Raw genomic sequence first — 27,351 nt, 5'->3', positions numbered from 1 at the left:
GGCACTCAGGGACTCCAATGGTAGGGACAGGCCTGCAATGAAGCCTGCACTGCAACAAGGCAGCCAAGAGGAACATCACGTCAGTATTTGCAAAATCTGCTCAGCTTTAATTCCTACACACACACACACACACACACACACACACACACACACACACTGCACTTCCCAACGCAGGTCGCTTTGTGACATCCCTCAGCTGTCCTGGCATTTCCTTTATCTCCGCTACAAGCTGTCATGTCAGCTCCAATGCTGATAAAAGGTGCTCTTGTACAATTTGAAATATGCAAGACTTCATGGCATAACCAATACCAGATCCTGTCTGGCCCTGTGTGGTTTCAGACACCATTATCTCCTGACCTTCCCCTCAGCCCCAGATAACGTGAACCTGCACAATTTACCTCACAACTCAAGGCACCAAGGTCTGAGTGCTGCAGGTCCGCACCGGTGGCACAGGGGATTGTGTTTCTCTGGAGATCTTTGGAGATAAGCAGATCTTGTAGCTGTCAAGGCTGCTCCTCTGAGGAGTTTCTGGCAACTCTGGCTTTGGGACTTCTACAGGATCCAGTTTTTTCATTCCAGTATTTCAACTCACACAACTACATTACTTCTCAGTCACTTCCTAACTGCCCTTTTATCAGGAAATATTACAGCCAAGACAGGCCCTCAACAAGACACAGCCAACAGCAGCTAACAGGAACTTCAGAGATTCCATGACTCAGCCACACCTTATCTATGAGCAGTGCAAGAATAACCCTTTTACCAACCTTTTGGGTAACTGCCAACGAACACAAGAAGTAACAAAAGGGGGGAAATCACTTCTGCACCATCAAGACTCAGCGGCACCAAAGTGGAGAGCAAGCAACTCCAGTCTGTTTTCTTTAAAGACAGCTCACATTCCTCCCAGCACCACTGCAATATCCATTTAAGCTATATCCTGCAGCAAGATGCTGCAGCCTGGCAGGGTGTGGAGGAATCCCAGCTGGGACACATCTCAGAAAAGCTCACGTCCTCCCTGGGCCATGCACACCCCAGGGTGAGAGAAGCCACCAAAGTCAAACACTTCAAAGCACACGATGCTGTGCTGCTGCAGCTTGTCACTGTCACTGGCCAGGTCAGCAACGATGTTCTTACAAGCTTTTCTGTTAGCGAGGGGTGCCAGGGCACACAGCCGCCTGCATGCAAGAGAATTAGGGACATGGATAAATGCTGCAGACATCAGTAGTTTATTGGTATGTTTAGTCAAAACACATTCAGAATGGAAACTTAAAAGTAAAAATACTTTCCACCTGCAACAATTAAACTAGAATCTACTAGCATATAATGCTTGACACGTTACAGCAATAAAGATGGTAATCCACTGTCTCGAATACCTACTAAAGCCAAGATGGTCAGCCAAGTTTGTTGAAATAGAACCGTAATGACAAAATACTCCCACCATTCACAAATCAGCGACTAACAGTAATGGTCAGTGAATCCCTTCCTTTGCTCTAAGAGGTACATTTACTATTGAGAGGGTCAAGAACACATAAGAGTCCACAGTACAGCAGGTGAGCTATCACCATGTAAACTTCTCTGGATGATGTTCCAAGGGTTCGTGTCACTTAAACAAGAAGCAAGCCAAAAAGCAGAATGGCTCAGGAGCTCTTTTTACTACTCCACTTGTGTTGTCGGTTATTTCCAGTGCCATTTGCCATACAAACGAATTAGGTGGCAGCAAACCACAGTACTACAGAAGGAAAAAAAACCTCCAGGCTACACAAACCACACTGGTGGCAAACTGCTAACTGATGACAGCAATTTGTCCGAGGGCTTCAAACCTAATGAGTGGAGTTGTGTGGCAAGCAGTTCAAGTACTACAGATTTCCAGGTAACAGCTGAAATTGCAAGACCTTCAACAAAAAACCTGAAATATGAAAATGCCAACTGGTAGAAATGTGTCCCAGAAAAAAAAGGGTATGAAAATAGTGCAAGACTTACCATGGAACACAGAAGACCTCAAGTCTGGGAGAGAACAGACAGATGCCACTTCACCTTGCCTAGTGTATCAGAAAAGATGTGCAAAATCTTCCACCTTACTTGAACCCAGAAAATAATTGCATAATCCAGAGACAGACTGTCAGGATGCCCTCCCTGCTTTTGCGTGAAATTGCCATTGTTTAATTTGAGGTCTTCGCTGTTCACAAGCAGCTGCAGGCAGTCACACTTTTGCAAGGACGCACGCACAAACACCCCCTTTGCTCCTGAGCCAGAGCTCGCCACAAGCCCTGGCACTGGGCCTGCCTGTACTGCCTGTTGCAGCTGCGGCTTACGGGAATGCACATCCAGAAACACACCTCTCCACGGAGAACCCACCAGTCAAACTTCAGAAGAGGACGCCTCCTTTCTATCCGTTGGGCCAGAGCCACATCGGTGTCAACTTCAGCTGAGAGTTATGTGCAAAATGAGTACAAGTTTTTAAAAAAGTGCAACTGGAAAATGCAAGAACTTAAGAGCTGCTGTTTAGTTCTCTGAAAATTGCAGTATCCCCGTTTGATAAGCTCACCTTCACAAAGGATGCTTAGGTCTCCCCATTACGCGCTGGTTAGAAGCGTCCACCATTCTGGACTGACTTCTGAAATTCATGTCCAAGAGAGATTGGAACTCCACTTTTTTTAACTCTGACACTGATTAAAGAGAAGAGACAACCTGGAGACTACTTGGATGCCTTCATCCTCCCTTCCCCACCACTGCAGAAAAACCAGGCGAACTTGTTAATTGAAGAGCAAGGTTGATGATCGTTTTAGCAACGTTTACTCATTGAAAGATACTGCAATTTTTTTAATACAATTTTCCAATTATTTCCTTTAAATGCTTTGCAGCCGCTTGGCTTTGCAGCACAGTACTTAATACACTATACTGTACAAAATCACCAGCAAGACTGGAATGATGTATTCATAGAAGGCACCATCATGCTTATTACATTACCAGAGAACTCAAATACAGTCAAGACAAGTTTCACTGTACAACGCTTCTCGAAGGGGGAAGGGGAAGGAGGAGTGTGTTGAGCAGCCATCCCTGCACTGAAGAGGGGCAGATAGAAAAATCTGACGTGAGCTACCAGACTTGTTGCGTACTCAGGGCTACAACTTGGAAACTCTGGGTTCTGGTTAGTTTACAGCTAACTGGATTCCTTCTGGAACAAAGGTGTAGTCTTATTAAGGTTTGTGTGTGTACAGAGGTTGGTCACAGCAAGCAGAGCAGATGCCCGCATCGTTCCCCAAGCTATTCTGTCTGAGTAAGAGGATGAAGGTTTTCCCTCCGATGCCTCCTGCAGCTGTCAGTATAAATGAGTTCAGAGGACCCATTAGTGCATTTTGATGAGTGCGTAAACACGAGTTTGTTTGGAGCCAAGTGTTCTAAGAAGGAAAAAAAAAGGCAAGCTTCTCCAATTGCACAAATTGCACTATTTGTGTTTCCAACAGTAGTAGGCAGAAACGGTAACACTTACACAAAATGTGCAGCAGAGGGTTTTTGACTGAAAGGACCTGAATTCTATTGGGCATGTCCTTTAGTTCACTTCTGTTGCAGATAGTTAACTGGTCTTTTTTTTTGTTTCTTTTTCTTTTTTCTTATTTTTAGTCCTCAATTCTCCAAGTCTACATTTATAAATTAAAAGTGTGACTCCTGTTGTGAAACTGGGGAAAGAATGTCCACCTCAATTTAAACTGGAAACCAAAGGATGTTTTCACATCAAAGAAACGATCAGAAGGGCTGTGTCACATTCCAAAGCCAAAAAAAAAATTAACAAGAATGCAAACACGATGGATAATGTACCACTGCCAAGACTGTCTGCCCACAGTGGAGATTTCAGCGACGCTGTCCAGTGAAACGGCCTTCCATCTGCCCGGTTCCTCGTCCAGAGCCAAGTTTTTGTGCCATGCCACCTCGTGGAGGAGGTCCTCTTCCATCACGGTCCCGCATCATGCCACCACCCACTATTCCACGGGGCCCCCCCGGGCCTCTGTCATTGCGGCGAATATCCCTGCGCTCGTCGCCGCCGCCGCGCGTCTCTCTCTCACGAGCGGCTCTGGTTTTTTTCTCTTCCACGTTCAGGCGCACCTCACCCCGGAACATTATGGGCTTATGGGGAAAAGCGGTCAAGGCACACGTTAGTCACCACAGCACAAAGTCCATTCCATACAAGGCACACGAAAATTCTGCACTGGCTGCAGGCCCCAGCCTTCCTTCACGTACACGCCCAAAACAAACGTGACCTGTTAAGGGTTCCCTGCAGCGTACAACCGTAGCCCTATAGAACACCATTTTTACATTCACTTGGGCATGCAAGGAATTAAAGTGTCTGTCTCAAGCAAAAGCAGTGTTGTCTTTAGCCTCTTCACTGCCACCTTTAGCCTTTTCGCTTCAGAGTCGAGGTTCCCGAAGAATTGCTCTACTAGGTCTCACTCCCACATCGCAGAAATGAAAACTGCTGCTTTCTCCCCTCCAGTTCCTCAAAGCAAAACTGCAAATAACCCTGCTCCCTTCTCTTGACCCCAGGGTGCGGAATTCAGAGATCCATGTGACGCCCTTCAAAACGTTACCTGCTCCACTTGCAGCTAAAGGATCTCTAAAAGTAAATGCTAAGGTCTGTGTGAAGTATTTGTGTAGAGGTAGCAAATCCAAATTCCATATGATGCAGTTTGAAGAATGCTGGTACAGCTTTTGAAGCTACACAGCTTAGCTGACAGAAAGGGTATGCCAAATCTCTCTTTTTCTTTCAGCTGTTTTTTGAATGCCAAAGCCAATGGCAATGCAAACTAGGATGGCCCACATTACTTGTGGTTTAGGGCTTTCAGTCCACCCTGGAAGGGGATACTCAGTACCCAATGCCAGTACTTACTTTTGCAACTAAAATTCGCTGGACCGGCTCAGAATCATCAAATACCACGAAACCAAAATTAGGCAGTTTTCCTCCCACTCCCTTAGTATTTATGCGAAGTTCTACCACATTTCCAAAGCCTAGAGAAACACAAGGGAAGAGACACTTTATCCAAAGCCGCAGTGCCAGCTCTACCACCCCTCTGCTCATTCCAGACATCAGTAGTGTGGCACCATATAAAAGCTTACCCGTGTAGTCCGAGTCAGTGTTAGGTGATTTTTTAACACAGTTTTTTCCATCTTAGCCCCTGCAGCTGGAATCACTACTTACTCATGAAGAACTCTTTCAGTTCACTCTCATCAATATCGTGTGGCAAGTTCCCAACAAAGAGCTGGTGGCTGTCTGGATAGCGAATTATCCGACGATTATCCGACTCATTCTGCTCCATGTCTCCCCTCCCTACCATCAACACAAAGAGGAAAGTAGAACTACTGAGGTTAGAAGATGCATGTAAACTTGGATGAACAGATCTAGGGGCAGCACCAAGCACATTCACTCCAGCCAACTTGGCCTCCAAATCATATTCCCTCATTTCTAGTTGAAGGCAGCAGGCACAGGCAGTTAATGATCAGCCAAACACAACACAGGTACAGACAAAGCCTGTCCAGCACACACCTCTCATTAACCCATCCCTGGCAGACACACAAGCTGATCCACGTTACCTGGCCGAGGTCCTCGCGGTGGAAAACCCGGTCTTTCCCTGGGACGCTGCTCACGAACACGAGGAGGTTGAGACTGAGCTTCAGGTTTAGTTTCCACTCTTGGCTAAAACAGGAGAACATGCATTGTTTAACATTGGCCCAGTCAAAAAAAAAAACCCAAACCCCCAAACTCACCAAAACAGAAACCCCCACAACACAAGACATGGGTAAGTGGCATGCACAAAACAAACTCTGGAAAATAGACATCAATGTCAATGTGTTTGGGAATGGTTTTTTCACCTGTCTAAATTCCTCTGTACCAATCCAGGACTGCAGTGTTCAGTTATCAGTGTTAAAAGGTGCAAAGCAAACGTCTCTCAATCAGAGCATCTCCCCAAAGCACAGCTAATGTGAATTTTCCATGTTTGACCAGGCATTGAGACCCCAACATTCCATTATTCACAAATCCCTCAGCCTCACTTAAATTGTAGAGGGTATAAAGCTTCCTCATGCCAAGCTCAAACTTCCTGGATTAGGAGGCAGTCCAAGATGAACACAAAGAGATGGGCAAATCACATGTTCTGCCCAAGTCCCCAAGGAATTATTTTCCTCCAGTGAAGAACAACTATATGAAAACTACCAAAAAGAAAAAGGAGAACAAAAGCCCTCAGAAGCGTAGTAAGTGTTTCCTGAAATGAATTTCTACAGACTACCTCTTAGGATATGCTTCAACTTTCCTGATGTCAAGACCATGATGCTCAAAGTACACCCTTTGTATTCAGGTACTAGAACATTCATTCCCATTTTTCGCAAGCAAAAAATTTGCTTTATGCGAGATAGACGAAACTCTAAAAATGTTTCTATGCAGACTGCTGGTCACTGAAGCAATTCCCAATATGTTTTAAATTCCGTTTTCTGTACAACAGTTAAGCAGCTGCTGGTGCGCTGGGTTCTTATCTTAGAAAAACAAAATTATCCTTAGGAGCATAAAAATACACGAGTAGCCTGCAAGTAAGATTAAACACAAGGTGAACAGCTACAGGCCCAGACTGCTGGGAAGAAGTAGTTTATATTAAACATCTCCCTTATTGTCCTTTAAGGACTCAGGACAACTGGCAGTTCCAGACAGAGTATGTCCCAGGGGAAAAAGAGTGTATGCAACATGCAAGTATTACAGATCAAACTGATGTCTCAGCCCTCCTATCACTTGTGCTCTATGAAGCTAGGCATTAGTCTGTTCCCACAACACTTCTAGGATCACTTTTTCAATTCCAAGAACAAGCTCAGAAAATCAGCCTTCCTGTTAAATCTTGTTCCATTGTATTTCCTTGTGAGTCATTGTAGCTCCTCTGCCATCTCTTACACATCTTGAACGCATCAAAATTACACCTCAAAAGCAGAACTCGATACCTTCAGACTCCCATTTCATAGATACTCATGGCTATCGGGCTTAAACTCAGTCCTTCTGTCAGCCCCAGCCAAGACCTGCTAAGTCACTGATGTCCTGCTGTTAGATCCCAAGTTACAGTGAACTTGTACCCGCTTGCCTTGTGCTTCACTGAACTTCTCACCCAGCGCACAGACAGCTGATCTCTCTGGTTGTTTTCTAAGTACCATCCTTTTGTAGAGAGAAAGTCTGCCTCAGTGCCACAAGAGGAAAGCCCTTGTGCAGAACTGCGCTCCCCAAAACACTGCCACTATTAGCAGCACCACAAGACTCCAGATCAGGGCTGCCATTTACAGCCAAAGCAGCAGCTCATTGCAACTCACATCTCCCAGCATTTCCCAGCAAGCACAGAGTGGACGGAAAGACACTGAGTAAGGAGTTCAAGAGACAACTTCTACAGGAGCGAAGTATGCCACAAACCTCAGCCTGGTGGAGCTTTGACAACCATTAAGGAAAAGGTGGCATTGTCTCTTCTCTTCAGGAGCTCACATGGGGAGGGAAAGGGACTCACCCCAAGAGACAAGAGTCAGGCCCTGCCTGCCCCTGCCCCTCTGCAGCCCTATGACAAACAATGCAGTAAAAAAAATGGGAGATAAAAATAACTGAAAATGCTATAAGGAAAAGTCCCAGTTTATCAAGGTAGGCGGGTTGACGTCTAATCATCTACAATTAGAAGAAGAGAAAGAAATGCTGACCTGTTTCACTCCACAGCTGTAAGGAAAACAGCCCTGAACCAGTTTATATCCAGAACAGTACATGTGCAGTCCTTTGAGGAGTTAACACTACAGGGGCTGTATTTTTAACTTGACAGAAGAGGAAGGGAAAACTAGAGTGATGCAGAGAAAGGAATGAGCAGGGCAGTTATTTCTTTGTAACATCACCGACACCAGCTAGAACAGCGTCCCAAAGGAGCCACCCATCCACCCACCAGGGCATCTTCTGTCCTCGTTTACATGTACAGTGTCTGGATCTAATGGATTCATGAGAACAGGAAAAAGCTGCTACTGATCTGCAGCTCCTTGTTTAGGTGCCTCTTCTACCAGATTTCTACACACCGTGTCTAAAATGTGTTCAAGAACAGGAGCTCAGAACTGACTAATTCTGGCTACAGAAGAGCTGAGAGTTGAAATTCTTGCCGTGTCAGTATTGTTCAGAAACTTCCACACAACATTACTTAAAGTCAAAGCAAAAGTAATCAAAAGGCACAAAGCACGACAAGCAGCAGAGGCAACACAGAAGAGTTTAAGGTATCTGCTGCTCTCTTGGACAGACCATTTGAAATGATTTTTGCCACATTACAACCATCCACCCTGTCTGTGGCAAATAAACTAAAACCAATTTTGGTTTGCTTAAGGAAAATCTATTCTGCACTAGAAAACCCACAGTTTTCACAGGTTGATTACCACCTAAGGGTTCAAAACCCTGCTTAAAGTGATGAAAGACAGACTTCCCAACTCATTATCTATCTTCCCAGCCTTTATCTGATGTCCATGACAGTCCCAGCAGACTAGAAGCAACACCATGTAAGGTGTTGGGGTTTGTTTGATTAGTTTTCTTTCATTTTTCTCTTTTTCTTCCCTGTTCCTTTTTTAACATGCATTTGGCTGAAGGCCATCCTAGACAGGGTTCTCTCTGTTAGCACAAAATTGAGAAGAAACCAGTGCAAGAACAACAGCTGCAGCAACCCAACTATTCTACTGAAAATTCCAGTCTTTCAAAAAGGTTGGACAGGAACAACTCAAGATACAGCGCTCTGGCACACCGTGTCAATATGCCGGGGTAAAAGACACATTTTTTGGCCTGAGCACTTTTTATACAAATGGAGGAAGCTGAATTGAGAGTCTCAGAATGTCTCACACCACCTCAGCATGTGCAGGACATGAGCTGTCACCAGGTCAAACTTGCTCTCCTCTTTTCCCTCCTCACCCAGTTAACCTAGGAATGGGAAGATAGCATTGTCCTGGCAAGGAAATGTGAATCCTTCCATTCCTCACACAGTCATAAGTTGGTACAGGGTTCAGTGACAAGCTAATTATCCATGGATAATGAAATCCAGCATAGTTCTGTGGATGTTAGCCTTACAAGGCACTCTCGCACCTCAGAAATGGTGCAATCTCTTTTTACTGCTGGGCCTCTTCCAACAATGCCTTTTCAAACACGCTTGAGAAAAGTAACATTTTGTGGGGAATTGGTGTTTCCCCTTTAAACCAAACCATATGCCATTAAGTTAGGTAAAAAAAACAGCAGTGATTTCCTGATTCCACAAGAACAGATTTTAACATTACCATCACCCAAAGTTACACCTGTTACGTGTTCGTGCCTTTGCTTGCGACAAGGAGGTGAGTGCATTAACATTTAAGACACAATTAATTTGTGCAATTTAAGTCAAACAAGTTGATCTGTTAATTTAAAAAACTGAAGCAGTTTGCAGAAGTAATGAGACAATCCAAGGTGTTCACAGATGGGTTACCTGTGAGACTGGTGCTTTAACATGGGGTGGAATTCCAGAGGAAGAAACAGTACCACTAGGAGGCAGGTTTTTACTGGTCACTGAAGCCCAAGAGAAAGCCTGCAGGAAATGCAACAGACCTAGGCTACTAATCATGGCAAACCACTGACATTCCTACAGGGAAACTTGTCTGCTAAAAATATACTTTTGGTTCATATCTGACTGTTAAATAATGGCTGTGCAAGCATTACAATGGAGGTACAGAAGGGTTTGCAGCTCCAGCTGTCTGTGGATTCCAACGGCATGGAATGAGCCGTGTATCGTGCCCACTACCACTACTTGAGTGAGCCCAGTGCCCTCAGCATTTCCACATCACTGCTTTCCATCAGGTAACAAAACCTAGGACTAAAAACCCTGTAGTGTTAAGTGTCTTTTGCACAAAGAAAGGAAGAGGATGCCTGAAGTTACAACCAAAAATGGAGAAGAGAAAAAGGATTGGGGAAAAAAAATACAGGAGACATACTGGAGGTAGAAAATGACCTCGCTCCAGCTCTCCCTGGCTGCTCCCAGCACTTTGCAAGCCCGCAGGTGTAACCACACCAGAGGACACATGGTGAGCACTGTGGTTTTTAAGATTATGCATCCCGCCTCTAAGGAGACAGACAGTGCCCCCACAATGATTTTGAACCTATGCTGCAGCAATTTTGCAAGCGTCAGTGTGTTCCATTTCTTTTCAGGGGAAGAGCAGCGGTTCCCATTGTATGATATTTTTGGTGGTGGTAGCTCCAGGTGTTTTCTTAACATATGTTAACTCCACATCTAAAAACGTCTACACATGCATATACCCACACACACTTTACGAACAGAGCATAAGATCTACAGTACGTGATAAGCAGCACTTAAAAATAACATTTTTTTCCTTTTTTACTGAAACTTTGCATTTTTACAAGCTCAAAGGTCAAGCCTAGCTGTTCATACAGCACGACACCAAAGAGAGGTACCAGTTTAGCCACTCAAAAAGGCAAAGTTCAAAGGCCAATCCAGTTTCCATCTGCACTTAGTAGCACAGATATGACTTGTAACTAACCTTTGGTGGTTCTTGCGGTAGCGAAACAGGTTCTACAGGAGGTGGAGATGGAGATTTCTCTTCTAGTTCCTCAAGGGTCTTTTCTTCTACTTCAGCTTTCAGCTCCTCAGCTTTTGTTTCAGATTCCAATTCTGGCTCAGGTTCATGAGAAGATTCTTCAAGTGCCTCCTCTATCCCATTGCTACAAAAGTCAAATGCATTTTATGAGCTTACCAATTACTTTGCATTTTACCACATTCTGTAAGCTGTAACAGCTCTGCTATGGTAAAGATCATTGTGTCTTTAATTGCTACAACGTGGTTTGTACGGATACAATACAGTGAGAAGTGAAGCCGTACTCCCATACTGGGTACAAAACCAGAGTTTACTTCTGCTGAAGCAAAGACATGTTCTACAGTTCTCTGCAGACAATCACCCAGCCATTTAACCCTGGAGAAGAGATGCTCAACTAAAGATCTGCTGCTTCTAAAAGAATACAAACACAATGGATTATTAAGCTACACAAAGAAACAAAGCCCATTTTGGAATGAAACCTACTGTTTCTTTACCAAAGTGCTATACAGCTTCCTTACCAAAGCAGCTGTGAGTGCCATTTACAAAAAATCACATGCAACTTCTTCTCTGCTCTGTGTGGTTAAAAGGTAAGGGATTTGAGTTTCTTCTCTCTTCAGCCACCCCAAAATCCTACCAACCTCCAGACACCGTCTATACAGCTCCTGCCACAGATCACCACATGCCCAAGTGACTCTATGAAGAACAGTGCCTCTTTCCAAATGACACAGTAACCCCAAAACAAGACCTGACTTCATGCTTTCAGGCATCCAAAACTTCCTGCATTATCTTGAGCAAGCCACTGCCAGAATTCCAGCAGATTCCACTTTTCCATCAGATTTCTCATGAAAAGCATTAAGTGACTTGTGCTTAGCAATATCACTGGTGCACTCAGCATGTATTGTCTAGTGATGCCATATATGTTTTTTTTTAAGAAGGGAACCAGCCCTCATTACGCCATTCCTGTTTCAAAAAAAGCACAGGGGTTTGGTGATATTTGTTTCTTTGTGTTTGCGGGAGATTATTTGGTTGTTTTTTGTATTTTTCTTACAAAATCCTAAATATCTTTTTTCTTTAATCTTGCTTAGATTAGCAGACACACAGGTCAGAGACCTATTCCTCCAATACAGCTGGTACAGCAGCCTCTCAAAAAGTAGATACTTCTCTCAGTTCCAAGTGATATCCAAATCTGAGTAACACATCAAGAGGTCCCTGCTCAGTGCAGGAGGTTGGACTAGATGACCTTTAAAAGGCCCCTTCCAACTCAAACTATTCTGTGATTCTGTGATCAACCATCCCTTTGTTAACGCACCTGAGACATAAATGACATCATATCAATGTACTGTTTGAAGTCTGAATTGCAAAGATTCTGTTAAGTGTGTACATACACGTCGGTCGCTCCCTTTTCACCTCACTTCTGAGTCCAGAAGTGAAAATAACTAACAAACATAGAAAAATACCCCATTTCCTCTCTTCAATAAAGAAGCAATGTCTCAAAATAATGTAATGTTAACTTAACAGATCCCTATCAGGCTAAGTGTATCCTCCTAAACTACCTATTAAATCACATCCAGAACCTAAAGCCAAAACAACTGTCTGCTGTTTTTATTAAAAAAGCAACTTCATATAATACAAAGGACTTCTTACGTTACAGGATGGTTTTCATAGTAAGTGCCGCTTGCATTCTCTTGCACAGGTTCAGGTGATGGTTGTCTTTCCTCCTGCTCTTCTTCCACCTCTTCCTCAGACTCTGACACAAAAACAAAAACTTGTCAACTCTTACACATCTCGCAAGTGTACACGAGCTACAGTTATAATAAAAGCATATTAAATTAGTAGCAATCAAAATAAAGCTTCAACAAAACATGGTAAAATTAGCTGCAAAAAAAGATGGAAGAGCCTGCCTCTCAGTCAAGAGGCCTGGCTGTTTACAATTTTCACAAAAAGAGGAAGCCAGAGACATATTACTGCTGCTAGGAAGTTCTGGGAGGAGGTTTTGAGGATCTTTTAAAGCAGCAGGTGCTTTTCATATGGTGGCAGTAAAAGAGAAAGATTGCACTATTAGCTCATAAATCTCAGTGCCTCAGACTAAGAAGATGAACCTCAAATACAAGGATGATTGCCTAAAATGCGTTGTTCCACAGAATCCAGATGAACAAATTCCAGAAAAACCGCCCAGTGAATGCATGTATATATGTTCTGGCTACACTCTGATTTGCTCTGCCTCACTGAACAGAGGGAAAAAAACCCACTCAGGTTCAATTCAGCCCCCAAGTAGCAATGTGTCATATTTGAAAAACAATTAGATTTTTTCTTCAAATCCCATAAAAATTTGTTTGATCACTGAACACAAGTGTGCCTGACACAGCTATGGCAGCAGAAGTCCTGTTGCTCACTGCTTCCATTCTCTGTCAAGCCTCACCCTCCGTGAGCCAGTTCAGCCCTTCAGCGAACACGGCACTACTACAGGACCTTCATTTTCCAGAATGTTTTGAATGAGCAGAGCTGAAGTAACAACAGCTCTGTGCCCACGAGAAGGCAAGACAGTTTTGCATCCCAGCATCTCCACAAGACACTTCTGGCAGCTCTGCACAAAGGAGAAAGGAACAAGAACCACACAAACCCTACATGTACAATCCTTCTCACCTTCATCAAGTTCTCCTTCTGAATCCCCAAATACTTCATCTTCATATCTGAAGATATCATTATGGACATAGAACTTGTTTGGAACAGATCCCTGTAAAAGAGGAACATGCGGTGCTTAGCATATATGGAACGCCAGCAGGCAGCAAAAGGATGGACCACAGACGTGTTCTGCAGTACACACGGACATTTTGCAATAGGACTATGTCACTGAAGTTATTTGCTGAGTTATTTTTTTTTCTCTAAGCAAGCAATTAACAGTAGCTTCTGCCCAATGGAAAAGGAGGTTTCAAGCAGAATAAAATCTGCTAATTTTGCTAAGTCACATCAATCATAGGTTCTAACTAAGTATACAGCCCCTCAGTTTCATTGAGGAATTTCAATTTTCCCTATTACAAAAACTTTACAATAAAAGCCCTGGACTTTCACAGGGTGGCGGTATGCTTACAGCACTGTGCAGGGAAACAATCAAGACATTCAACATGAACCTGAAAGATTCATCTCCAACCAACCACACAGTTTGTGATGAAGTGGGAGGAAAGCAGTAGAAAGAACACAAGGCATCTTCTACCTGTACACAGCTTTGCTCTCACCAAGAGCTAAATTTGAGCAGTAATTTGTGCAACCCATACTCACATTTGCCATTAGACTTGAAAGTACACAACTACAGCAGCGATTTGATCTACAGAGCTGAACCTTATCTTTTAAAAAATTATTTGTGCCAACGGCAGCTCCCAAATGCAAGCTTCAATTTTCTTTGTATTACTGCTCCAACACTTCAAGTCCACGGAAATAAAACGGCTCAGGATGGGTCCAATACACCAGTTTCTCTGCACTCACACACTGTGACACATTCAACGACATCCTCCAGACCAAGTTTCAAAGCCAGATCCTATTTTTAGTCCCAATATGACAAACTGTAGCTACAGATGAGGCCAGCTTTTTTCCATCGTTATTTGAAGTTTGCCACAGTCTTACACATACTTACTTCTGGAGCAAGCACAAACGTCTGCATGAACTTCCTCATTGGCTGCCCATTGTTTGACAGCTCTCCCATGACTTGCACAACCACCCCATCACTCAGAGTGGCATGAGCATCCACATGACGGATCTTGGTGTGGCACTCACTGAACTGCAGTGACATCACCTTCTTGTGTATCTCCTAGAAGGAGACAGACACATTTTAGCTGCAGTGTATTCTGTACAGAACTTTACACCTTTTACCTACCTGAGTCTCAACTAACCCCAAAAGAACACTCCCCTGAAGCTCAAAAGATAAATACAGGAACCAAGAAGTGTCTTTCACTGAGAACAGTCTTCCTGAGCTCACCTAGTTTTTAATCTGAAGTTTTGCACTAGGATTCAAGTATTTCTCAGAGCAGTCAAACAGCATACAACTTGCTATCAATTTTTCCAGCTGTTTTAAAATCTATGACCTATTTTAAGACTTCAATTTTTTAAGGGCCCGTGAAAGGAACAGGATTTAGATTGTGTTATAAAAATAAAGAAAACCTCCAAAAATACCCAACAACAAAAAAACGCCAGCCCCAAAACAACAAAAAAACATCCCCAAACCAACCCTTTATATGTTGTCAGAAGTACCAAACATCACAGGAGTGGGGAACATCTGCAGTGCCAAGATTTTTGTAAGCCAAATGAGATTTTGCTGGTGAAAGGAGAAGAAACCAAACCTGCCCTGGACTAAAAGCCACACTGCTCAAAGATGTGGCTGTCATGTGAAGAGATGTCCTTAGGTGACAGACAATTCTGATAATGCAGTACAACCAAAGCAACTCTCAATTCACTTCATCCACTTCTTCAGATAGTTATGTTTCACTTTAACAAAACTCCACTCACACAAGAATTTCATGAAACTCACACAGATCAGTCCTTTCTTGAGGAACTACTTCTAACTGAAATAAGGTACATTTATAGCACAAATCTATCAGGTCCTCTAGATTTTGTTTCCCATCCTGAAGGTATTTTCTGCAGCCCAGATGCAAAGCTGAAGAACCAAACATAACTATCAATGAAAGCAGAAATAAGCAAACAAAAACCCTCAAGCTACCAAGTTCCTATCTGTATCTGAATGGAAGCAGTGTCACAATCCATTACTCACCAGGTAAGAAAGTCTAAGGCACTGGTAAAGAAAAAACCTTGATTTATTCCAAACATTAATGAGGATTACAGGACTAATTTTAATACTCACAGCTTGACCGTACACTGCTTCTTGTGGTTTCCCACTGGCATCCAGTCCTCCATGGACATAAGAAGAATTCCTGCCATAAAACCTGCAAGCAAAGAGATGTAAAAGTCACAGAAGTGAAAAAAATAGAACCAAATCCAGAAAGTATTTTAGCCAAAAGTTGTAGAGCTCAATGCATCAGAAATTTCACCAGATTCAAGAGACTCCAAGAATACAGGAAGAAACTTAAAATTCAGCACTGCAATTTGCCCGAGGAGTTTGGCGTAGCAAACTCCAAAATCAACCTCAACCTTTCACTTGCTTCCTCTAAGGAAGGTGGCCATTTTGGCTGGGAGGTTCCTCACCCTCAGAATCCCCTGCCTCTGAGAGAGGCATCAGCCCAGCAAGACACAACCCTCCTGCCACTCCTCCGAACCCCGTTCTCTTCACAGCCTTGGCCAGCACTGAGCTCGTGGTTTTGATATTTAAATATGCACACTCACTTCCAATACTTTTCCTACATTTCAGAGATTCTTTGGCACTTTCATTCCATTTCCACATTTTGAGCCTAGAATAGTCTGTTTTGACTTGGATTGTTATTGTCAGCTTATAAAGCACGTGAGAAATGCTTGATATTTTCAGTACATTTATATTAATAGATCAGACAAAAAAACATCGTAGCACTCTGTGTTTTTATTTAGGAGCATGCTTTGCTTTCGGGGTGATTACCATGAGGTCCAGATGCTAATACGTACCTTTATTATCCACCCTTGTATGGTATGTATGAAATAAACTTGTCATGAAGTACTTCTATAAACTTGTTGTCACACAGAGTGGCAAGAATACTAAATATTTCTCTCTACTTAAACAAGCCTGTGCAGAGGGTCGGTGTACAGAATTAAACCCTAGAACTTCCACGTTTGCCATTTGGTTTATTCCACTGAACTAAGAAACTCTTTTCAGTCCTACTTTTGTGAAAATACAAGCCCAATACTTTTACTCCCTTGACTATGTCCAGAAAAAAGTCTGGGAAATATTAGATTGTTTTCTTTGGTACTAACCACATAATCATGATTTTGAGCATGGTCCAACACTTCCTAACAGCAAGGAAATACAGACACTTAGCTAAAGCAGTGCACAAGCAGATAGGAAAACATCTTTTCTCTAAAACACTTCTCTCTAAATTCCAAAGCAATCTCTCTGAAAGTCAGCAGTTCTTACTAAGGGCCTTCCCAGGGGACCAAGAGTTTTAATGTGCTTTTAAGGAACTGCTCAAAGCCACTGGGTGGCAGAGTCCCCAACTAGATGGAATTAAAGATTTTTGGTTAAGGGGCCAGAAAAGCCTCACAAATTCAACTGAAATGCAACAGGTATCCAACTACACCGAGTAACACCCATTTAGAGGGCAAACTGATCTCTGCTGCTCCTAAGGCCTGGGGAAGCTTTGGATAATGACCAATGACAGGATCCTATGTGCTCTTCTCAGGCTCTTAGTAGGATGAAACAGTAACTTTAACCCTTGCTGTTCAAACTCCCTCACTGCTGCAAAGAGCCCATCAAGCACCAGGAAACCAAGGAAACCTGAATCTTTCTGTGGCAGAGAGCAAGCTGCTGTTCAGACTAACAAAAAGAGAAAGAGGGAGTATGAGATGCCCCCTCTGAAGAACATCACTCACAAACAAGATGCAGCCAAAGAACACAAAGGCAAATGTCCTCCACATCTGAGCCTGACCAGAAGAAAGGGGCAGTGGTGGCAGAGACTGCAAGTGGCTAGAAAACATTTCATACAAGCAGCTCCAGAACTGGTTAAGATTAAACCAACCCAGACCAAAACCTCTTGGACTCTTCTGCGCAGAGGTATTTAAGAGAAATTCCACAAACGCTGTTGTTAGCGACACTGGTGACACCTTTCAAGTGGACAGAGAATATTCCTGAGCACAATCACCTGCACCAGGGGAGCTTGCTCAGGAGTATTTATCCAGTCTTCCCAACATCAGCAGGTACTTCTGCAATCTGTCCACATTACCATTTTATCACTGTAGAAGCAGCACACTTTTCCACAGAGGAAATATCTTGATAACATGCCATACATCCACATGATCTGACTTGGCTCTAGAGCCTAGGGAGTTTGCAGGAGGTTTTCCAAGAGCCCAAAAGTTAGCCAGGTCCATTTTCTCCCATAGTCAGAAAAGAATGTCTGATTTACAACCAAGAGGACACACTTTTCTTCAAAACCATTATCACTTGGTGAGTACAAGTGTTACCTGTGCAAGAAGTCAGGAGCTTTGTTTAGCAGAGTGTAGTACTGTCTCACGAACTCCCGCCCTACGAGCAGGGGACTTGGCTTCTCCATCACCATTTCTTTGGTACTCAGTGTCAAACGCTGTAATTGAAAATAGTGATGTTAGTTTGAAGGCACCCCTATGTATCACAACTTCCCCATAAAAGGATTAACATTGTGGTATTAGAATCGAAACAATTATGCATATGAGGACTTAATTCACTAGAAAACACTCAACCAATTCAGGACACCCTCTCCCATCTCTTTTGAGTAAATAAGAAAATTTCAGTCAATTCATGTATTACTTTGATGAAAAGGGAACAGTGGATACAAAGTCCCTTACAGAACAAGTGCTTTGAAAATCACAAAATACACTCTGAAACAAACAAACAAAAACCCTGTTAAAAATCTCTTGCACCATTTATTTATCCCTTTGGCCAACAAATATTTAAAAAACCCAGTTCAACAGCCCTGCAAAGCAAACAGACTACACTTTCTTAAGGCAGGTGGTACCTCTGCTTCAAAAGGTTACTGTCACATCTGTAAGATGAAAACGGAAGCACCAATGTGAAGTAACCATGTGGGCTGGATTCACACTCCATGAAGACTGGGAAGGGAAACCTTAGTGCCTCACAGATGACCAAAGTCTTAGGTACACGTTGTCCAACCTAACTGCATTTCACTTTTGTCATAGAATCATCTAAATTGGAAAGGACTTCCAGGGGTCACCTGGTTCAACCTGCTATGCTCCTACCTAGCCACACTGTCCTGTAGATCATCCATGTCAAAAAATAATTCTCAGTACTCTAAAAGATTTTTTGACGGCTTGCCAGCACCCAACATGTTGCTTTTGCCAGCTCACCTAAGACTACCACTGTCTGCGATCATGAAATTCCCTCCAGCTCTCACACAGATGCTTCATCCACGTTCTCTCTCCAAAAATTAATGTGTAGGCAAGGCAACAGGCAAAGAAGAACAAGTCAAAAATCCAAGCTTCCAATTTGGGAGATAATCCTAGAGTAAGATTTTTGGTTTTTACCAAAATAACCTTGACCCATCTATCTAAACCAAGGGCCAAACAAAAGGCTCTTTACAATTACAGCCAGACAGCACATAAAGCATGTGAAGTGAAACTGGGAGATTAACCTCATCTTAAGAATGCCCTGTAATAAAGGAAGAACACACACAGGAACAATGCCAAGAACGTGTCAGATCCTGCATCATAACGGAACCCTGAAGAAAAAAGCCCACATACCTGGGTCAAATAGTTTACACTTCACAGACAACCAAAATTATCTTAAGCCAGCAATCCAAGCCACAAGACAATACCAAGGTATGTTCCTAAATGCAGTTAGTCAGGAATCACACCTGAAACAACAGTCTCAAAAATGTGCAGGTAAGGCAGAAGGCAAAGCCTGAAACACAAGTCTTGAACCTGGAGAGAAGAAATCAGCAAACTTATGATAGGGTTATCCAAAATCATTTTTAAATAAACCCTTTAATATAACCCACCAAGACTCTGGAACACAGTATTACTTTTGCCTCACAGGAAGCCCTAGAAGAAGCAATTGTGCTAATGAGACACAAAACCAAATGTCAAAATACTAAGGGACACCAAAGGTTTGAGCCCTGTGCATGTTCAAAGTGGAAGCAAAGGAAAGACAACAAAATATGAGCAATTTGAGGATCTTCCCAACACAAGTCATACTACAGCAATAGCATGCACAAGGAAATTTTACTTAGAAACCAGCCTTAAGGGAAGAAGGACATCTCAGTTTCTACAGGTGAGACTATTTTTTTTTTTGTTCCCCTGCCTCACAATGTTCCCCTGCCTCACAAGCAGATGATGAACACAAAATTGGTGAGAGGATCTTCACCACGAGCACTTGGGAGACTACACAAGGATAGAGCCTCATCAGGATTTTTTAAAGAACGTGTTAAAAAGCAGATGATAGCCACCACACATTCATAAGAATATAACAATAAGCAAAGTATACTTGTTAACAAATTGCTGGCATACCTCAATGAACACTGAAGATGCCTCTGGGTACAAAACAATAATCTGTGACAAGGCATTACAGTACAGGAGATCTGTATCACACTACATCTTTTCTTCATTGGAAGCTGTCCTATTTCCTCACAGAGAGGAGCACCGTGCACCTCTTCCATATTTCAAGTGACAGCACCATTGATTTACATCACATGATCACATAATTTCACAGGATGTCTCAGTACAATTCTTCACCTGTCTCAGTATTACTTCCTTTCATTATTTCTTGAAAGATCTCAATAGGAATAGCAGCACCTTAATGAACTGTTCAGGTCTCCCACGTCATTAAAAGGCAGTAAAGTAAAACCAGAGGTACTCCCTGCTAGCAACATGGATGCCATGAAACCAGGTCTGCAAAAGATTAGTCTCCACGTGTCCCAATTAGTATAGTACCTCCCTAAAGTCAAGGACCCGAGCCTTAGCAGGCCCAAGGGGTTTGGAGGTAAAGACACCAGTGAAATGTAAGCCTAAAGTCAGGGCATGAGCATCAACAATTTAAACAGGCCAAATTTACAAAGAACGGTATCTCCATGGCTTACTAGGCACCACGGGAAGTCCCATCGATATCCATACTCTATAAAAGCTCTATTTCCATTTTCTCAAGAGTCAGTGAATAACAAACTAAGAAAGAAGAATCTGAGCGTTCTTCTCAGCTGAATGAAATAAGCCACATTCTCAGATCAGCCTGAACAGCCATTGAGAAAGGTCTTAATGAGAACTTATGGCTTAAGGCACTTGTGCACACTCTAGCCAGAAACAAAATACTGCTGCAAGTCTGAGATCCCAGCACTGAGGTGGCAATCACCAGAAATCAAATACACTTATCTGCTGGCTTCTTTATTGTGCAACTGTACTGTTAAAAAAATCCCTTCACCATGCACAATGGACAGGGTAACAGGAACACCCATGCAGCTGCTGCTTATCCACAGGCAGTCCTACTTACATCCAGCTGACACAACAACTCATTGACAAGGTTCAATATCCACCTTGTCCACTACTTCCGATTCCTCTGTTACCAGGAAGGCACCCTGGATTTCCAGTGCTTTCCTCAACCAAGGAGAATCAGGAGCCACACAAAATATTTTGCAGCATACTTGCAAGCTGAAAGGCAAAATGCAACATGGAATCTCTTTCTTCCCAAGACAAGACTCAGAGGTGAGGAACCTGATTCCAAAACTGAAGAACATGCACATGTGCCAGTGCAATACTTCTTGCAACTTCAACTGCTGCAATTCAAGTTTATAACAGTAACTGCAGCCTACAGGCAGGATTTCTTTCAAGAGAACAAAAACAATGAGAAAACTGGCACAGAAATTATTTGTTATTCGCAGGCAAAAATAAGCAAACAAAAGCAGAAAAGATAATTTCCTCCGAAGAGCAACTGCATAGTACAGAAATTCACCTAACACCTTCTGATGGCCATAACAAATAAAGCAAGAAGTCAGCCTTTGCAACGAGGTGAAACTGCTGAGGGCAAACAGGATGAAATACAGCCCACATGGAGACAGTTGTGCTGAAGTATGTGAGAATCAACTACAATCATTTCTCAAGTCCACACTCAAGAGCATGCAAATTGATTCAACCTGTAATCATCTTTACACACAAAACTTTATTAACCTGTGTTTGTCTCTTCTTCAACCAAATGAAAAAAAAACCAACGAGAAACCAAGCCCCAAATCATCATCAATCAGTTTGCACAAGAGGGCAGCAGCAATTTGTTTCTGAGGAAGTAGTGAAGACCACTACCTGTTGAGTAGTGAAATGTCCCCTGGTATGCATTTTGCTCAATAAGCAGCTCTGACACTAGCAAAGCCTTTTTCCCCTATAATATATATAAACATTCTTTTATTATTATTATTATTATTATTATTATTATTATTATTATTATTATTATTATTATTATTATTATTTCCCTTGCCCTGTAGAAAGCAGAAACGTAACTCGTCATCTGTGGCAAAGCACTGTTACCCAAGGCCATGACTGAGCTACAGAATGGTGGCCTACGTGCTCAAATTTAGATATCCAGAGAATAAACTTTGGCACAAAGCCTTTGCTTGTGCCTGAAGAGGTATTTCAGAGTCCTTCACCCTCTTTCAAGACAGAGCAACAGTAGTGATGTTGTCTAGATGTTTCATCAATTCAACTTGGGGGAAAAAAAAAAAAAAAAGGCTGAACTGAATTCTGACAGCAGCTGAAGAAAGTGTCACCTGAACTTGAACATAGCTTCCATCAATAGAAACTTCTGAGCTTTGCAAGGGAGCTGTGGGCCTCACCAGTTGTTTTAATAATAAACTATAAGCAAATAAAATTTTGTTTTATTGAGAAGCAAATTTCATCCTCTGAAAATTCATCCATAGAACAATTTGTCCGTAACTAAAGGCACACAGACATCAAGCTTTCATTTTATATAAATCTGCAACAGTATGGCTTGTTTGTACATCCACAAGTTTGCAACTCATCCAAGTCACTAACCAGATTTAAATACACCACTTAAAATGAAAATAAATTTGAGAAAAATGTTTTGGCAAATCAGGAAGATGTTCCCCACACAGCGGGCACACTAAGCAAAGCCTCAAGGGACAGTGCCACTTCCCACACCACTGGAGCTGAAGGAAAGCAGAAGGGAAGGGGAAAGCAGTTTTCACAGTCTTGGGCAGGTTTCTCCTGAACCCAGATTATCACTTTTTAACTGTGCTTCTTACTTTAGACAAGCAAAAAATAATGCCTGACAGAGCGTGGCTGCTCCTGCAGTCCATAAGCGCGACTCTGAGATGCCATCACTGCCACACATCGTGAATAAAGCTAAAAATCCAAACTGGTAGCCCAGCTTGCCCAAGGTAGGGCACCTGGAGCACAGCCCTGCAAAGGCTGGCAGGTACCCCATGGAAAGTAAAGTAGCAGTGACTGCAGGGAAAAAAGTCCTGAAAGGGCAATCAAAAGTCCCAAACAACATTCCAGTATTGACACTACCTCCCCTCATCCTGTGCAAGGTCAGCACTCAGAGCGCAGCAAGGAGCAGCAACCATGTGTCATCTACCAGAATCCTTTTACTTTATGATCTCCTTTACCTGTGTGCTACATTCCAAACCGGCTGAGCTCGAAGGCACAGCACGCAGTTCTCTCAACTCAAGCCCTCCTGAGACGTTGGTTTGGTTTTTGGTTTGTGGTTTTTGGGAGGAGCTTAATCCCTGTATCTTAGGCACATGGCTGCCATAGGGGACCATCCTCTGGGCAAATAAGCTGTGCAGTCCGAAAGGGCCAACACCCACCCAAAGAGCAATAACAACAGTAACGTGCTCTGGGGAAGCCATTCCACCTCTGTGTCATCATCCAAGCCCAGGTTCAGCGCCTTTCTCCTAAGTGTCTCATCAGATACGTCCATTAGTCTGACATATTCATCTTTTCATGTCACTTGAGTCGCCACACAGTTCTTTATTTATTAAATGCTCTCAAAAGCAGTGACATCCTGTGCCATAACTACTACAGCAGAAGACTCAAATCCAGCACTGTGCCTTAAGATACAGTGGTTCCTCACTGCATTTTCAGTGCTGGGAAATAATCTCAAGCGCGAGAATCGATGTTTAATTGGAAACTTCAGTTCCATAAAGGAAAACATTCATATGGACATCGGCAGCTAAGCAGATGATGGACATTTGGTTTTCTCTTCAGTTTAAGCTAGTTTTCACAGAAAAGATTTTACTCTCCTAATGCAAAAATCATCAGACGCAGATCATAATTTCACACAGCAAGCCCACATCTGCCAAGCAGACTATTCCAAGAACAGTTCCAATGGCAAACCAAGATTATGTTTCTGACGTCCAAGCAACCAGGGTTCACAAGAAGGAATCTTTAAGAATGACAAGCTTTCCTAGGGGAGGTATGGTCCTGTACACACACCCACAATCACAACGGACACAGAACGCCTCCTGAACGATACATCAACTCCAGAAGTAAAGCAACACCAGTTTGTCAGCAACCACAACTTCTCAGCTCAGAATCCAAGTTGACAAATCCTGTGCTAACACGCAGTGCTACAGTAATGCAGCCATATTGCGTTCAGAAATTTGGGTATGGATTAATATAACTTCCCCTATTTCTCAATTGTTCAAAAGTACCTTGGGCATCTTTACACTTCTTTCTGTATGAAAGCAGAACATTTGCACACTGAACCTAATGTGTCTAAAACATACAGAAGGCTTGGAAATTTTCAAACCATCATGGAAGGCCACAATAACAAAATCTGCATGACTGACTAAGACGTTCTGGTTGAAATTAAACAATAATCTCATATCGTCTCATTCTATCCTGTGACAGCTCTTTAGTGCAGTAGTACCTGGCACCAAGCTCAAGATCCAGGCTCACCAAGCTACCCAAGGGATTTAAAAGATTTGTTGCAGCGATGCTCCTGGGCACCCATACCGGAACGGCAGTGACCTCCGAGGGGAAGGAAGGCAGAAGCCTGAGAACACAATGAGCCCAACTCAGGTGAAAAATGAGAGCAGCTCAGAAAAGATCTACTCATGGCATCCAGCTATGCAGAATAAAATGTGCCTCACAACAACTTCTGCGATCTCACTCTGTGTGCAACGAGAGCACCCAGGTTACGACTGGGGAAAGGGGAAGCGCAGAAAAGTGAGGGCTGCAGAGCTGGGACAGTCCTTAGAGCCAGGATTCCATGGCAGTAGTAACTTGTAGGAGAGCAGAGGGGCTCGCTGAGCCGAGGATGGGGAGCTAAAGGCGCTTCAGCAGGACGAGCGAGGCCGCCGGAGCAGCACCCTGCACATGCCAAAGCCCACGTACCTCTGGAGCCCCCTGCACAGCGATCGATCCATGAGGTGAGATGAGAAGCGGCGACCACAGGGCCCAACACCACAGCCAGCACCGAGTAACGCGGGGCTTGGGGGCGCTTTTCCCCGGCCTCCTCGCGCCGCGCGGGGCGAGGCGGAAGAGCCGCCAAGGTGACGGCGAACAAAAGCCGCCGCCCCCCCGCTCCGAGCCGAGCCGAGCCGGGAGCCAGCGGCCGAGGCGGGCGGCGAAGGGCAAAGCCGGGACTCAGGGCGCTGCCCCGCTCAGCACCTCAGCGCCGTTCCCGCCGCTGCCCTCAGCCCCGCGCGCGCCGTTCCCGCCGCTGCCCTCAGCCCCGCGCGCGCCGTTCCCGCCGCTGCCCTCAGCCCCGCGCGCGCCGTTCCCGCCGCTGCCCTCAACGACCGTTGAACGGCCGCTCCCCCCCGCACACAAACACAGCCCGCGCCGGGGCCTACCCTGCCCCCCGCCCCCCACGCCGCTCACCTAAGGGACAAAAGTCTCGGTGCGCGGGGCCGGGGCGCGTTTTCGCCCACGCCACCGGGAGCTGCGCGGAGCCGGGCGCGGCGAGCGTGTCCCTCGGGCGGCGCGTCCCGCGGCGCGGGCGGCACAGGGTGAACGGGGCGCGGCGGCAGCGGCGGCGGTGTCACAGCCGGGCGGGCGGGGGAGGGCGGGCGACCTCGGCTCCCGTGCGTGCCTGCGTGCGCGCGCGCGCCTGCGCAGAGCGGGCAGAAGGGCGGGGCAGCCAGGGGAAGGGCGGGGCGTCCCCGGGAGCTCTCCGCCAATCACCACCGGGCTGGCGCAGTGACGTCAGGCGCGAGCGCGCTATTTCCCGCCGGCCAGGACAGGGGGGGAGGCTCATGGAGTGATGGGAGCGGGGACGCGGGAGGGCGCCGAGCGGGCCCCGCGCTTTGCGCCTGCTTTAACTGGTCCCGTTCTTCTCAAGGTGTGTCCGGCCCTTACCTTGGCCCCAAGGCATCGGTGCCCCTCGCGGAGCTTAGCCGGATGAGTTGGTTCCTGACCCCCTTGGTGATGCCCACCGGAGCTGTTTCACTTGGACGGCGGTCTCCAGCCTGTAGAGCCAGGGTGCGGTCAGTACTGGGATGCAGTAGGGGTCTGCGGAGAGCTGTGGCCCCACCCATTGCTCAGTTAGAAGTTTACGGCTTTTCACTGCAATAGAAACATTTTTGAGTTATGCTGAAACAAAAAGCAATTTATGGTTGCAGCTCAAACACTAAATAACGCCTTTCCAGGGTGACAGAATTTGCCCCCTTGGGGTATTTTGTGTCTCCAAGAGGACAGCTGGGGTGTGTCAGACATCTCTTTTGGAAGCAACTCACCTTCTTTGTCAGGGGTGGTATATATAAGGATGGAAATACTGAAATAAATTTTGGTTTGTGGAAGAACCTGGTGTTGGTTGTTTCATTTTTTCTTGCTAAGGACCAGAGAGTCTCTTTGTGCCCAACTTGAACATATCAGGTGAGTTCAGGTGTGTGTCTGCAGTGGCCCCGAATGGGCCTTGCATCATCACTGCTGGGAAGGGGGAGAACCTTTCTTAATCTTTGAATATCTAAACGCCTTTGGTTTACAAGAAGGACTTTTTTCTTTTCTCAGACTTGTTTTGTTGCTCGTGGGCAATGAGGTGTAAGAGGATTTGCGCATTTACTATCTAGGGCAGTTGTGAGTGAGCTCCAGCTCAGTTTTGTAGCACCAGCATGCTGCTGGGTAGGCTGAGGGGAGAAGCAGAGTCAGGGATGCAAAGCCCTGGTGTGCATGGCTGTGCTTGGCAAGGCTGGAGTAAAGCTGGGGGTGTGTGGTGACTGCAGGCTGAGGTCCTCGTGCGGATCAGGGAACTGCTGATGGCTATGGTTGTTGTAACCACCTGGATATTTGGTGACTGAACCTGGCTGAAGGGTTCTTTGTTGCCCAACAGAGTAAGAACTCTCTGGGCCATGTGCTGCGTGGTTAATTTTCTTCTTTAGTTGATAAGGAAAATCAAATCCCCAAAGCTCTTGATTTAAACTGTGATGTGAGAGGCGTTGTCTCCCTAGAATGAAATAAACTAGTTTTTGGAACGGGTGATCTTGATACTTTCTGTGCCCATTTGCTGTAGTTGCAATTAAAATTGCTTTAATTGGTTATGTAGAATAAGCCAAACAGTGCCAAACCCTACCAGTAACCATCAGGAAGGCAGACTTAGGCTGGGAGCTGATTTGTGGGTGCAGTGTTTCAAGGGTTTGAAGTTCTGGTTCTTGGCTGTTGGTCCTCACCAGGAATCCAGAATATGTTGCAGTAGCATCCAGTGGGGGCATGCAGCATCTGGAAGTAACCAAGTACTTCGTGCTCTTCTCTTGGACTTCAACCATCAGTGTTATCTAGGTAAGCTTCTGGTTCTCACTGAGGTGACTCAGTTTCAAAAGTATTTGGACATTTTTTACTTGTAGTTTAAGAGAGGCTATCACCTTTCTGCTTCTCGTTAGAAGTGAATGCAATGTCTGAATGCCAATCCGTGGCGTTTGCCTAGGGATTGCTCTGGGTGCACAGACCTCGAGTCGCGGGGGAACTGTGTTACAGGGGTGTGCTGGTTTACTTTTCAGACAGGTTCACGTCCCCAGCCCCTGCTGTTCATTGTGAGCAAACGCGCAGCAGAACGTTCTTTGAGCAGCCCCGCCATTCAGGCCTGTTCAGGAGCCCGTTCCTGGCGGGGAAGGCAGGCCGCGCTGCGGGTCCCGAGCACTACGGGGCAGAGCACTCGCAGCTGGCCTCGGGCCGGGCTGCGCGGCTCCGGCAGCCCCG

General features: G+C 44.6%; 1 protein-coding gene across 2 annotated transcripts; it reads right to left on the bottom strand.

Annotated features, from left to right (window-relative positions):
- Window positions 1-1,204: 1,204 nt before the first annotated feature.
- Window positions 1,205-25,237, bottom strand: G3BP2 (G3BP stress granule assembly factor 2). Of its 2 annotated transcripts, XM_069012359.1 has the most exons (12): window positions 25,042-25,236; window positions 17,686-17,804; window positions 15,446-15,527; window positions 14,225-14,398; window positions 13,240-13,330; window positions 12,241-12,343; window positions 10,543-10,723; window positions 9,477-9,575; window positions 5,581-5,683; window positions 5,189-5,317; window positions 4,880-4,998; window positions 1,205-4,119 (listed from the first exon to the last, which is right to left on the bottom strand). In XM_069012359.1, exons 2-12 carry the CDS (start codon window positions 17,778-17,780, stop codon window positions 3,847-3,849), a joined length of 1,449 nt encoding a protein of 482 aa, XP_068868460.1. In that variant the 5' UTR covers window positions 17,781-17,804; window positions 25,042-25,236; the 3' UTR covers window positions 1,205-3,846. The 2 variants fall into 2 exon arrangements, with proteins under 2 accessions (XP_068868460.1, XP_068868462.1); XM_069012361.1 differs by lacking the exon at window positions 9,477-9,575 and having other exon boundaries at window positions 25,042-25,237.
- Between the last annotated feature and the right edge of the window lie 2,114 nt (window positions 25,238-27,351).

Source organism: Aphelocoma coerulescens, chromosome 4 (assembly GCF_041296385.1).
Source record: "Aphelocoma coerulescens isolate FSJ_1873_10779 chromosome 4, UR_Acoe_1.0, whole genome shotgun sequence".
In the NCBI taxonomy this organism is placed as follows: domain Eukaryota; kingdom Metazoa; phylum Chordata; class Aves; order Passeriformes; family Corvidae; genus Aphelocoma; species Aphelocoma coerulescens.
The sequence above is the reverse complement of the archived record's forward strand: the minus strand, read 5'-3'. Positions and strand labels throughout refer to the sequence as shown.

Excerpts from the sequence above, each read along its gene's own strand:
- G3BP2 (XM_069012359.1), bottom strand. The coding sequence starts at position 17,780 with ATGGTGATGGAGAAGCCAAGTCCCCTGCTCGTAGGGCGGGAGTTCGTG. Across the intron at positions 12,344-13,239 it reads AGAAGGAGAACTTGATGAAG|AGTCTGAGGAAGAGGTGGAA; the intron begins GTGAGAAGGATT and ends TTTTTGTGTCAG. Across the intron at positions 10,724-12,240 it reads TATGAAAACCATCCTGTAAC|CAATGGGATAGAGGAGGCAC; the intron begins GTAAGAAGTCCT and ends TGACTTTTGTAG.